Source organism: Varanus komodoensis, unplaced genomic scaffold (assembly GCF_004798865.1).
Source record: "Varanus komodoensis strain SLA01 unplaced genomic scaffold, ASM479886v1 scaffold55, whole genome shotgun sequence".
Lineage (NCBI taxonomy): Eukaryota > Metazoa > Chordata > Lepidosauria > Squamata > Varanidae > Varanus > Varanus komodoensis.
Window position 1 is genome coordinate 4,040,994 of NW_025336157.1, and position 13,901 is coordinate 4,054,894.

Sequence of the window (13,901 nt, forward strand, 5' to 3'; positions counted from 1 at the left end):
GCACGCACGCACGCACTCCAGGCGCGAGAGGGAGGAGTGGGCGTGGCCAAGGGGCGCGCGCCCGTGTGCGAGCGAGAGCGAGCGACTGGCGAGCGAGAGCGAGCGAGGCAGCCAGCCAGCCAGCCGGCCAGCCAGCCAGCGAGGCGCGAGGCCCACGCTCGCTCGGGGGCGCGCGGGCGGGCAGGCGGGCGCGCGCGCCGAGGCAGGAGCGCCGCTGCTGAGGTTGCCGCCGCCGCCGCCGCCGCCCCCGCCGCCGCCGCCGTCGCTGCTGCTGTTGCCGCCATTTTGGATCCGCGGCCGCCTTCAGCGCAGCAGCGCCAGGAGGGGGTGGGGAAGGAGCGAGCGAGCGAGACGGGCGGAGGAGAGTTGCTCTGTGCCGCCGCCGCCGCCGAGACCGCGAGGGCGGATCGCTTGCCCGCCGAGCTCGCCCTGGCCTTGCTCGCCCGCCCCCTCCGGCGGGTGGCCCCGGCCTGGAGGATGAGGCGGCGCGGAGGAGCCCCAGCCGGGCCTCGCTGTGATACGGTGAGTGAGGAGGTGGAGGGCCCCGTCCGCCCGCCCGCCCCTCGGTCGGTCCGACCGTCCGTCCGTCAGTCGCTGACAGCTAGGCCCCGCTCGGCCGCCGCGACGGAGGCCAAGCGCGGAGAGGGGCCCTTGGCGGACCCGCTTCCCCGGCGGGGCGAGGAGGGGGCGGGCGAGGGAATGAGAGAGAGCCAGCCCGGCGGCGGCGCCTCCTCTCGCCGCCGCCGCCGCTGCTGACAGCCAGGCCAGGCCTCTCGCCCGAGGGGGGAGCAGAGGGGGCCCGCTCGGCCTCCCCCCTCGGCGTGGGGAGGGGAGGAGGCGAGGAGGCGGCTGCTCCTGCGGGGCTCGGTTGGCACCTCCTGGAGCGCGATGCGCGTGCGAGTCCCATCTCCCTTCGCTTGGGAGAAGTGCTCCCGCTAGTCATGGGGGTGTGTATTCCTGGCAGGGTCTTGCAGCGTGGGGTGGGGGCGATGTGTGTGTTTTGCAGGGTGGGGAAGAGGGAGGTTTCCTTGTGTGCATGGAATCCTTGCGCTTCGCTTGTGAGGGTGTTTGTGTGTACACAAACGGATGCATGCACGATTGAATTCATGCGGCTTGGATTGTGGAGTTTTTGCAGACTCACTTTTGTGTGTGGGCTTGCGTGGAAGGGGGCTGCCTGTGCCTTGATTTCTTCTAGCCTCGCTTTGGGGGGTGGGTTATGGAGTTGTTGAAGCCTTGTTTGAAGAGAAGGGGGGTTGCAACTGGAATTCTCACGGGCTGCCTTCAAGGTGCAAGTTGATGCGTGCAATTCTTCCAGCTTCATGGGGGTGAAGGAAAGGGATTTACCCCTTCTGGTCCCTGTTTAAAGTGAAGGTTGGATATCCTCCCACAGGGAGACAGCATCCCTCCTTTTTAAGGGAAATGCTTGATTTATTTTTTTTCACAGGGGTGTGTCTCTGTGTAGATTTCTAGTTGAATTCTGGAAAGGTTGGTGTCTGATGCAGATCCCTTATGGCGAGCAAGACTGGAATCGTGGTGGTTGCTTCGGACTGGGTGGGTGGGCTACTTGACAGCCAGCCCCCCGTTCCCATAGCTGGCACCTGTGACCGGAGGGTTGATGATAAGGTTGGTCACTAGGAACCGGAGTTTGGTGAATGAGAAAGGTGTGTGTGTGTGTCTGTGTCTAAGAATGGTTGATTCTTTGGAACCAAGGACCACCTCAGAGATGCCACATTTCCTGCTCGCCAAATACTTCCTTGATAGGGAATGGCATAGTGTGTGGTGTTTTCTCACATGCACGTGTGTTCTGCTGCATGTACAGTTGTTGGGAAATTCACAACCAATGACTGCTTCCAGGCAGGTCTACACATGACGATAGATCATCAAACATGACAGGTTGCACGTGCCACGCACACTAATTTGTCTTTTCTGAAGTGTCCTTTGGCCTGTTTTGTGGAGTTCTCCTGTTTAACTGCTCCCAGAATCCGTGATTAGTGCCTGGCAGCCTTTGGCCTAATCCTTTGCTCCTCATTCTATTAATGCGATGAACTGAAGTGCATGTGTGCATATTCTTTCTGTCACATTTGCCTCTTCTCCCATAGGCAGTCCCAAACCATATGCCTTGCTCAAAATTTAGTTTGTAGATTTCTCTCTTCTCCATCCACCCCACACACCTCTTATAAGATGCATACAAGAAGGAACAGGTGCCTCTCTAGTCTTTAAGTCTGTTGTGACAGTGGCCACCCAGATGCGCAATCCGCCAGCAAAGCAGGAGCGCTCTCCTGTTGCTATTTCCCCACAACTAGTATTGATTAGTAGCCACTCAATAGCCTTTTCCTCCATGAAATAAACATATGGGCAAAGTGGACCTGTTCTGATCTCCATATGGAGAGGGAGAAGCAGCCTGGCTTCTATTTGTTCTTCAAAAGCTGTATTATTGGAGGTTATTCTGAATAGTCTCCATTTTCTCTTTGTCAGCTGCTGTTGTGTTAATATTTCACTGATATGAATACGATCCCCCTTTTTTCTTTGATATCTGACAGTGTGCACCCTTTTTATCCATTTAGTCCACATGATTCTAGGACAAGAACTCCTTAACAATCAGGTTATATGTTACTTCCTAGTTAATGTTTTAGAGCAGAGGTGAGCGACTTGGTGCCTTCTGGATATTTCTGCCTACAACTCCAATTATCCCATATCATTAGCTGTGCTGGCTGTGCCTGATGGGAGTTGTAGGCCAGCACCTGGAATTTGATTACAGGTGTTTTGTTTGCAAGCCTTCTGGGTAGAGAAAATTGACACTGTGGCTTTAATGCATTGTTGGTATTCAATAAACACTACATTGTCCTTGCGTCTTGCTGTTCAGCTGGAATGCTTAGACCAATTTACATGAAATGAAGCTCCAGACCATGGTTGGGTCTATATCCCCTTAAGTTCATTATTGCATTCCCTGCTTAGTCTTGGTGAGCCACTCCAGGATCCTTTTTCTCAGTTGAAGAGATGGGTAGAAAGGCTTTAAATTCAATCAGGACGGTCTCCCATGTTCTCTCTTGAAGTTCAAGGCCTGTGGCTTGACATACAAGATTGGAAAGCTAACATACACGCATCTCTTTCTGAGAGGAGTAACATGGCATTCAAAGTTGGTGCTCTGTGTGGAACTCAGCCGTGCTTATTACTGATTTAGCGCACCTCTGTTGATGGATTTTAGGATCTTTAGGATCTAGGATCAATCTTACACGTGGGGTGTGTAAGATTTTGTCCTTGCACCTTTCTGGTGCTTGAGGTTAAGCTGAGTTGTACAGAGATTTGAACTTGGTTCCAGTTCAGCACTTTTGTCTGCCAGATCGGTTCTTTTATCGCACCTTCTGTTTGATTTCCGAGACTGCAGAGGGGGTGCCCTGGATGAATGACCGCTCCTTCGCCTCCTGCTAGCACAGGACCAAGTCCCTTCCCAGTCCAGTTGATGGACAAGCACCCACAAAATCCCCTTCCCTTCCTCAGGCTTGCACAGAGGGCTTGGGGAAGAAGCAAGGTATTTTCTCCCTGGTGTGAGGAGTGGAGAAGATAAGAAACAACGGGAGTCCCTCCTCTGGCTTGAGAGGTCCTGTGATTTCATACCTGCTGAAAAATGGCTGTAGAAGCAAGACCTCTAGGATATGGACCTGTGTGGTTCCGAGCATCCCCCTTGGTATACTTGCCCCCTCTGGGCTCACGAGCGGGCAAGTGAATGTCTCCTGACTGATTTCCCTATGAGTCTGCTTTAAAAGCTTACATATTCCCATGGCAGAGTCACAGGTAGAAGACACCCGCCTCACGTGGGGCCAATGCAACAGTAGCATTTTCTACTGGTTCACGTTGGCATTTGCACGAGGAATTCTAAAGGACAACATTTTTCCCCCCTTCTCCACCCCATAATATTGGCGCTCAGGGATATCCAGTAGAGTTTAAAAGTGGGAGATTCAGGACAGAGAAAAGGAAGTACTACTTCAAACTGTGGAATTTGTTACCACAAAATGCACAACTGGTTGCCAAACTGGGCAGCTGTACAAGGAGATTGCACGGCTTCATGCAGGATAAGAGACAGTGTGGTATAGCGGTTACTGTGCTAGACTGGGACTGGGGAGATCCGGGCTCTAGTCCCCACTTGCCATGAGGCTCACTGGGTCAATGTGTGGTGGTCACTGCCTTTCAGCCTAAACTACCTGTGAGGATAAAATGGGGAGAAGCAGGTAAACTGCCTTGGGTTCTTTGGAGGAAAACCAGCGGGATATAAATATAATAAATAATAGGGCTACTAGTCTTGATGCCTTATATCTCATCAGTTTGCCTCTCAGTACCAGTTGCTTCTCATAGACATCTAGCTGGACCCTGCGGGAACTAAATGCTAGACTCGGTAGGTTTTGGTCTGATCCAGCATTCATAAGTTTAGAGCTTTCGAAATTGGCGAGGAGAGTTGATAGCTAATATTTTTGGAGGGGTTGTTTTACTCGGGGGGTCCACACTTGGGTGAAACCTGTCCCTAGAAGTTTCTTTCTAGCTAATTTAGAGTGAATAAATCTTGTACTTTCACTGAGTACACGTGAAACAGGATTGCAAAAAGGTTACATTCTTAAGCATAGGCCACATGACCTGAGCGTTTCCAGCTTAGATGTAGGCTAAAATTGGAGTTCGAGAAATACTTCTGAATGACAAATGGGTTCGAATAGCATTCTTCTAGTTCTTGACTTGAATCAAGAGAAAATAGCAGGGGTCCACTCCATCGTGTTTATCCAAGGCAAGTGTGGTAATGTACTTGCAGGACAGTTTGCATTTTAAGCCCAGTATGGTTAGTGGGACTTCTCTCGAGCGTCCGTAGAAGTGCTGCCTTGCTCCTGGTGAAATCACTACAACTTTGCAAGCAAATCTGCAAAAATTCCTGGGCCAAGAAAAACAATAATGACCAGCATGCCCACACAGACCAGCAAATGGCTGCTGGCTCATCAGCAGCCATGGAGGAGGAAAATCCATTTTATAGAAGTATGCATCCTTGGACACCTTACAGTGATCTTTACTAACCAAATAAATGATTCTTTAAAAAACCTTAATGAGCGGTTCCTATTTCTTAGTATACATGGTTAGCACTGGCATTAGTGGCCCCCGTAAGTCTTCAAGTTGTAGTATATAGAATGTTGTCCTAGTGAGCCCCCCGTGCCCAGTTTCCTTTCTCACCTGTATGAGCACAGAGAGCCAAGGGGACCAACCCTGAGTTCCTTCTCTCTCTGGGGAGTCAGCGTATGCTGTCAAGTTTGACATATTTCTGTATGAGTTCTTCAGAAATTCAGTCCCTGAAGTAAAATTAGTCATGAGGGGGGAGCGTTGGTAGGGGGCTTACACGATAAGCAAGCTTTTGAGCTTAACCAGAGCTCTTCATCCAGCCTGAAGGAAGAGTTGCAGGGAATGCAAAAGCCCACTGAACATTTTGCGGACTTTTTTCTTGGTACGAATAAAGGCCTTTCGGCTACAGTTGGACTTCTTTCCCTAATAGATGTAACAGCTTCCTGTAAGTTTAGCGTGTGCTCATATTCCTGTCTTTCCAGATGAGCCTGAGAGTTGGAGAGGCAGCACTGGTCAGGCAGGGAATGGACCAAAGGGTGGCTTTACCGGGGCATCGAAAGATACTGCCATGATGTAGAGCGGGAGCAGGGCAGCGGTTGGTTTCCAGACCGAACGGACGTCCCTAGCTCAGGCCTGCCTCTGCCTCAGGCAAGCCCCTCTATCTCAGCTCTGCCCCTACCTGCATACATAAATATGGCTGACCTAGATTCATGCTGTCAGGATCGCAACAGGTAACGCACCAAGCATTTTGAACGTGCCAAAGAGCCGTATCAGTGCGACTGTGGGTCGCAGATGTCTTCAGAAGCACGCGGAGCGGAGGATTCTGGGAACTGGAGGAGAGGCAATGGCTCTCTCGGGCCTCTGGGATCGCGGTGTGCGGCTCTGCGAGGCTGGGGCCGTCGCTGCTGCGTGGGGAAGCTCAGGGCGTCTTCCGCAGGCTCACCTGGCGAGAGGCGATGCTCTAGGAGGGAGCCGCTAGAGGGCACCTGCACAGCTTGTGCGCCAGGTCTCCGTCTGGGCGAAGGAAGGAGGGCTGCCCAAGGCACTTCACAGCAAAGAGTTAAATACCAAGCGCACTGCTACAGAAACATTTGGAAAACAGAGCTGTGATTCCAATCGTAATAGCAACTACCAACCATGTTTGTAACTTAAAAAAAAAAAAAAGCGTCTGACAAGCCAGCTTGAAAGCTGCCTAAATAAAATGGGCTTTAGGAAGAAGAGAGGGAAATCGATATCAATACAGTTTTAATCAAACGTACAAAAGCACGAGGCAAATAAAAACTACTTAACCATGCATGGAAAAGAATTATTCATATACAACACAAAAGCCTGAAACGTTGTAGCCTTTATTGGATTTCTGTCCGTATCCTCCCCCTTCTCGAGCATTCTTGTAAGTCGGGAGTGGGGAATCGGATCTTTTTGGACCCCCAATCCCCATGAGCCCCAACAAGCCTGGCCAGCAGTGAGGGATTGCATAAGAAACTACCTTCCGCAATCCAGAACACTGGTCCAGCTTGCCAGTGCCGAATCGCACCGGTTTGCCAGGATTTCTGGTGTAACCTTTTTCCAGCCTACCTGGAAATCTGGAGATCAAATTTTGGACCTGTTGCAAAGCATATATTCTAACACTGAGCTGCAGACCCTCTCCATATCATCCAGAACTTTGGAAGACACCTGTTCCCCACCTGTTGTTCTAAATCATAAGGACCAGAAACTTTTTCTTTTCGTTCATAAGCAACTGTTTGCATTATGCTTTCAGCTCATCTTCTCCCCAACACTTCCCCATTTATTGTAAAGAAGGGGGCTGCTCCATGCATTTTTAAAATTCTGTAATGTTTATATCCTTCCATCTTTGTTTGTTTTTATACCTCTTACCATATCTGAAAAATACGAACAAAAGAACCTGCCCCTGTAAGAATGCATAAGGCTCTGAACTGAAGTACTTTGTTTGTTACAGACTTGCATGAAGCTGTCTGCTCAGTCATCTGGTAAATAAGAATTGCCTCCAGGCAACTAGTCTGGAAAAAGTTAGAAAACCTGGTTTTCATCTATATTTTAAAAGACTATGATATGTATGTATGGACAGGATAGAAACTTTCTGGTCTTACTTACGAGACCGTTCTACGTAAATGCCTGTTTATTTTTCTGTTTCTTTGCAAAACAGAGAATCCTGTGGCACTGTGAATGATCCATGTTTACTCAGAGATCTTTACTCTCTGTGTTTCTGTGTTTCCCCCCACAGTGAGAAGATGCCAGCGACAAGCTTTCGGGAAGACCTGCCTACAGATCGCAGGCCTGCTCTGTTCTAAAAAGAAGAAGAATAATTGCCGCAGCCCGTACTGTGATGGACCCTCAGAATACTGCTATGTTAGGGCTGGGTTCCGGCTCTGAAGGGTTTTCTGGGAAAAGCCCCTCTGCGGTTGGCGCAGGTGCGACTGGAGGCAGGAGGGAGGCAGAGGTAGATGGTAGCGCGAAGGAGGAGGAAGAGAAGAAGAGGAGCCGCGAGGGGAGCGCTGGCGACGAGGCTGGCAAGGATGAGGGCGCGGCGGATGCCCAGCAGCAGTTTTCTGTGAAGGAGACAAACTTTTCGGAGGGGAATTTAAAACTGAAAATTGGCCTCCAGGCTAAGAGAACTAAGAAACCCCCCAAGAACCTGGAAAATTATGTCTGCCGGCCTGCCATAAAAACCACTATCAAGCAACCCAGGAAGGTGCCGAAGGTGGGGAAGATGACGGATGAGAAGAGCGACCCCAGTCCTCCGCAGCCTGTGAGTTATGCTCATTCCGTGTGCTTACAGGTCCCAAATCTTTCCTCCGGCAGATGAGGGGAGGCGGGGGGTGGGGGCGAGAGGCTCGTGGGCACCAGAAACCGTCAGCGCTGCGTGAGCTTGGAATCTGATCTGTGGGGCAGAATTTGGCTTCCAGGGAACCAGAATCTGTTTTCAGGAAGGGAAAGGGAGAGCGCTGCGATCGCAGATGGAGAGTGGGTGATCCTCCAGTTGTCATTGCACTGCAGCTCCCGCCATCCCTCAACATGAACTGTGCCCGACTGGGGCTGATGGGCATTGCCGTTCAGGACAGCTAAAGGGATGCACCTTCCAGTAGCGTAGCCTGTAATCTTTTCAGATTCACAATAATTGCCATCATTCTATGAAGCAAGCTGCCCTCTTCCCTTCACCCTCTCTCTCTCACTTCTATCCCCTCCCTCAAAGAGCAGAACAACTTTAGGTATAGCTTTGTGGCTAGGGATGATGGGAGTGGCAATCCAACATATCTGGAGGACGGCATGCTGGGGAAGGCTGTTCTGAAGTTTGTATCTTGGTATTCCAAGATGTCTGGGTACTGTCTGGTGAAATGTCAAAAGCTAGTGTGATTTCCCTGGGCCTAGCTCTTGTCCCCAGAGTTTCTCTGTTCCCAGCCATTCTCTTTTTCCCTCCCCCCATTTTCTTTCTGCCCTTGTCGAAATAACCAAGCCTTAAGACCTGGATTTCAGATTCAGGGGAGAAACCCACCATTGCCACTGGTCTGTTCAGATTAGCCTAGAAGTTACCCCTCTTTTCCTACAACACTCATCGAATTGTTTTCCCTTAAAGTAGCCCTATAATAGTAGCATTTATATAAATGCTTCATTTTTGTGCTAGCGTGTTGCAGATACTTTATCTCAGCAATCTTTACAAGAATAGTGAAAATGTAGACCAGTCATAGTAACCCCATAATACAGATGGATTGATTGAGGTTTGCCTGAGGCTTCCTGCGGCGCTTGTGACTCTACAGAGATTTGTACAAGAGACTCCCAGGTTGCTCCATTATCCCAGATCTAATGATTTTAGTAACTGCAATTGTTCAGTCATGGTCAGTCTGCAAAAATGTTACCTTAGGATGACCCTTGGAAGTAACAGTATGAATTAGTCCTTGCAAAGCATAACAGGAGTTTGTTTGGAGAAACAACTATTTTTTGTTTGCTTGTTTTATCTGTAAATGTTGTGTTTGTTTCCCCAGAAGAACTTAGTTGTTCAAGCAACTAAATGTCTCTGTGAATGCTAGTCCATTAGACATGGCAGACTTACCAGTTTAGACCAATGGCTTATATTTCAGGAGGAGTTTTAAAAGGTGCTGTGGTGGGTGGGGGGAGGGATCCAGGACCTCTTTATTCCACAGCTGGGCAGCCTGGTAAAATTGACCATGTGCTCATCAGCTTCATGAAACTTTCGGAGTAGTTTTCATGTAATCTCTTTCCATAAGCCTGATGTTTCCCCATGGAGAGCCAGAAAGCCATTCTCTCCAGAGAGAAGGTGGCTTTTGTGGTGGGGCAAGAGGCATTTCAAAGTGGGGAGGTGACAGGAGAGGGTGGGATAGGAGCTTTCCTGATGCCTGTCCCAACTCCCCTTCTTCCTCCTCCAAAGTCTAGCGGAAAAACCTGTCTAGTGACAGGTGCAGGCTGGGAGGATGGGGAGGCAAAGATTCCCTCTGACATCCCTCCCACTTCCCCCTGGATGGCCGTAAGCTTCCCAGTTTGGGGATTCACAGCCATCTCCATAGGATCGTGCCCTCCATCCAAAACCATTTGGCTGCCATTTTTTTTAGAAGCAGCGGACAGCACGTGCCATCTCAGAAGAGTCGTTCTGTCTTCCTTCCTTATATAAATATATGGGTTCTTCAAACCTATGGAAGCTGGATCAGTCAGTCAGTGACAACTTATGCGACAGATCAGCTGAGTTTTCTTGAAAGCAGGTTGACATCTCTAATGATGATATTGATTGGTGTGTGTGTGTGTGTATTGGGGGCAAATGCAAATTATTTTATTCATCAGAGAAAGGCAGTATATAAATACCTTACAGAAAGAGTCCAGAGTAGTGTCGCCTCAAAACATCCAGGAAAAAATGTAAAAGACAATCAGTGTAAAAGCCAAACACTGATGAATACAGCAGATTGAGATCTAAATTTTTTATTTACTTATTTCTATGCCACCCGGTTGGCTCATGCTGTCGGAGTGATTTGCAAAAACCTAGCTGAATAAAAAGGGGGTTAGCCAATGCCTCAAGGGTAACTCACTGGGAGTCAAGTTGGACGCTTGAGGCGAGAGGGTTCCATAACCAGAGTGCCACAGCTGTCCTCGGTCGCCACCCATCGTGCATCCAAGAGCGGGGGATGCTGAAGAATATTGGTCCTAGACATGGGCACATTCAGTAGATCTGGGTGCAAATCTGGCCTCCGTTGCGTTTTAGCAAGAATTTACCAAAATCCACCTAGTTCTCCTTGTTTGGAACAAAATAGTAATGACAATGATTTATTTTGTTTCTGTGCTGCCCCATAGCGAAAGCTCTCTGGGTGGGTATAAAGCAAAACAATAAAATATAGTACAAATACCATAAAAGTGACCGTGTTCAAATGAATTTAAAATAACAGAAAATACAGGGCGGAAAGACCCAGCAAAGAAGGATCACCTGGATAATCCCATCAGACCACAGAAGAACCAAGCAGATCTTTCAAGGTCTCTGCATTGAGGGCTGTCTTGACTTGACACCAGAGAGATGGCCAATTTGGCACCAAGTGGGCTGCAGCCGGGAGGTTGTTCTAAAGATGAAAACAATACAGCGGGAGAAACCGATGTGGATAGATGTGTCCAGCCAGGCCCGGGGCTTCAGACAGTTTTTTTAAAGTCTGTATTGGACCCCTACATAGTCAGCCAGCTGGGTTTTTAATTAGGGCTGCCGCTTCATTTTCTGGAAAGGCTCCTCATCTTGAATGGCCTCATGGGATGCAGGCACACCGTGGATTCCTCCATTCTGGGAATAGTGGTACCTATTGATTTTGGAGGGCACATGATTACAGAGTTGTTTGAGTTTGCTTTTTGACAAGAAGCTGCCAAAATTCCGCCAAGTTCTTCATATTTGGGAGGGAAAGAACTCGAACTTTCAAACATTTAAATGTGAGGGAATGTAAAACTGACACCCCTAGCTTACAAGCATTTTTTATAAAGATAGGTGTTCTTTTTGGTACCTTGGAGATTGCTTAATGGCATGTAAATGCACAAATCAATTATCACCCTTTTTGCTTCAGATGGGTTGAATTTCCCCTCGAAATTTATCCTACAGCAGCCTTCCCCAACCTGGCCCCCTCCATATGTTGGGCTAGAACTCCCAGCATCCCTCAGCCAGCCATACAAATGATGGGCTTATAAAGAATCTCATCCTCAGCCATGGTGAGAAAGTCCTTCAGGCTGAGAAATGTCACAAATATTGGATCTTTGGGCCTCAGATGACTAGCACAGGTCAGTCCCTGGAGATTTGTTTTGCTCCTGTGCTTTGCACATTGCGCAGGAGTATGGGATGGCTCTAATGTTATTTTTAGCATGTGGTTATTTTCTGCATCGTGAGCCTTGGGGGCAGTGACCTTTTAAAAACGTCTTTTTTGTACATTGCTTGGTATATTTGAAAGCACTTCATAAATAATAATAGGACATAGCAAGGGCAAACGGAGGCACTTCACTGGCTGTTAAGCTGGGTGTATGAAGGTGCTCACAGTGCAGTTGTTTCCTACTACAAAATTATGCTCGAAGTGAAAATTAGGTGCTCCAATGCAGCCTTAGCATCCCAAGTGTTTTATAACTTTTATCATCTCTGCAGTGTAACTCTGCAAGGGAATGGTCCTGTGGACCTTAAACTGTATCAGAGGATTCTGTGATCAGAGGTCAGAGACGGCACTCTAACATTGAAGGCAGGAATTTGAGTTCGTTCTCTCTCTCTCTCTCTCTGTCAGAGAAAGGGGTGTTTCGGTGGGTGGGAAGGGGAGGAGATGCGGGAGGACAGGATAAAAGTTCTCCTCATGCCACTTCAGCCTCCTTTCCTCTCTCTCCATTGTGTCCCAGCTAGATGTTCAGCGTGAGGAGGCTCATAAGCTTCCAATTTCAGGGACTTGTAATCATTGAGAGCACAATCTGCAGGATTGTTCCCTGAGGTATGGAATTTTTCCCTGCATGAATTGGGAGAACTTGACATATTGTGTAGAGTTTTGGTCTTGGAAAGGATATTGTAGAGTTGGAAAAGGTGCAGAAAAGGGTGATCAAAATGCACAAGAGGCTAGAATAATTCCCCTAAGAGGAAAGCTTACCACATCTGGGGCTGTTCATCTTAGATCAAAAAAAAAAAAATTGAGCAGAGAAATCATTAGAGATGTGCAAAATTATGCATCATGTGAAGAAAGATGAAGGGGAACATGTTTCTCCTTCGTTCTTAATACTAGAACCCAATGAGTCCATCCCATGAAATTGATTCGGTCCAACAGTGGTATTCTCTGTACGAGATGTTCAGATGACTTTTTAAAAGGAACTGATTGAATTTGTGGCGAAGAAAGCTATTGGTGTCACCAGTCCTGATAGCTGTATGCCTGTGAGCACCGTTTGCTGGGGAACATGTGCCAGAGGGTATAAGTCTCCTCCTGGCACGTTCCCCATGATCAGCTGCTTGTCTGCTGAGCTAATGAAATGCTGAACTACAAGAAACTTGGCTTGATGCAGCAGGACCGGCAAGAGCGCAGGGACTGCAGAAAAGACAGGTGAAGCTGCAGATGTCAAGTGTCTTGGAAGCGCAGGAAATTGTCAAGCTGCTTCACGGTCTTACGCATCCCTGGAGGAATCCTTTGGTCTCCACCGTCTCAGAGCTTGAGGCCGAATTTGAAAGTCGACCCCAGAGCTTGTGTGTTTACACAGGTCCCTCTCCATTTTTCAAGTTCATCTTCTACAAAGAGAATTCTGGTGGAGCGAGAGGCATTCTGTCTGGCTACCTGAGATGCCAGAAGAGAGGTTGCAAAGAGGTGTGGGATACACGGTAGACCCCTGGCTGACTAATTATTTATTTAATTGCACGAGGTTCTGCCTATGGTAGGTTGGGTGGACCCTTTGGTTGGAAGCGTGGTTGAGATGCACAAATAGATTGAATAGATTGCCTCCATTTCTCTCCCACATCCCTACCTTTTTCGTAAGGCTGTGCATTTACTTTTGGAGCTGGCAGCGGACAGCAGTTAAAACATGTAATGCTGAAATCCTTTCTCGAACAAAAATAAAGTAAAATAGACTAGTTCAAAGTTGGCTGCTCTGTCTTCAGGAGCTCCCACATGAAGGAAACCCACTTGTGTTTCAGAGGTGTGACATCTGTGAGGTGAATTTACACCCTCGGTCATCAGCTTCTGTTAGTCATTTATGCTCACAGATGTACTGTGCTGGCAGGCCTTTTTAAACGTCGCCCCCTGTATCACTTAAGTTGTTGAGAACCCCTAATTATTTGGGGGTTCCTTTCTTCATAATCAGCCTGGTCTGTCTTGGGTAGGGGTCGGCAACCTTTAACACTCCAAGAGCCATTTGGACCTGTTTCCCACACAAAAGAAAACACCGGGAGCCGCAAAACCCTTTTGACATCTAAAATGAAGATAACACTACATAGATCGCTTTTTTACCTTAATGCTGAATCAGGTAAAATGCTTAATGCAGTTAAATCGTAATGAAGGTATAGCTGCAGCTCTTGTTCAGTCACTAAAAACTGTTATTTTTAATCTTACATTATAAACTAGTAGGACTCCTTTCATATATTTTGAATAGGAGAACAGCTTCCTGAAGAGTCAAAGTCAGTGCTAAAGGACTGCATGCATTAAACAGCAAACCCCATAAGTTGGTCAGCAGTGAAAGCAAATGAATCTACCCACGTATCATCAAACGTTTGGTTTTTACGGTGTGGGGGGGGAGCTGCAGGTCTATAGATCTGTATATAGGTGTGTTTAGTGACTGATTAGCAGATAAACAGTCAAGTGCTGTGAATT

The 13,901-nt window shown here is 48.2% G+C and overlaps 1 protein-coding gene across 2 annotated transcripts in view; it reads left to right on the top strand.

The window, feature by feature from the left end:
• Positions 1–290: 290 nt before the first annotated feature.
• The window catches only part of ASH1L (ASH1 like histone lysine methyltransferase), a 68,689-nt gene continuing 55,078 nt past the window's right edge, over positions 291–13,901 (top strand). Inside the window, exons 1-2 of one of the 2 annotated variants that reach the window (XM_044448665.1) lie at positions 291–522; positions 7,334–7,858. In XM_044448665.1, coding sequence (XP_044304600.1) covers positions 7,436–7,858 — 423 coding nt within the window. In that variant the 5' untranslated portion in view covers positions 291–522; positions 7,334–7,435. The remainder of the gene's footprint in view (positions 523–7,333; positions 7,859–13,901) is intronic. The other variant, XM_044448664.1, reaches the window with a different exon arrangement.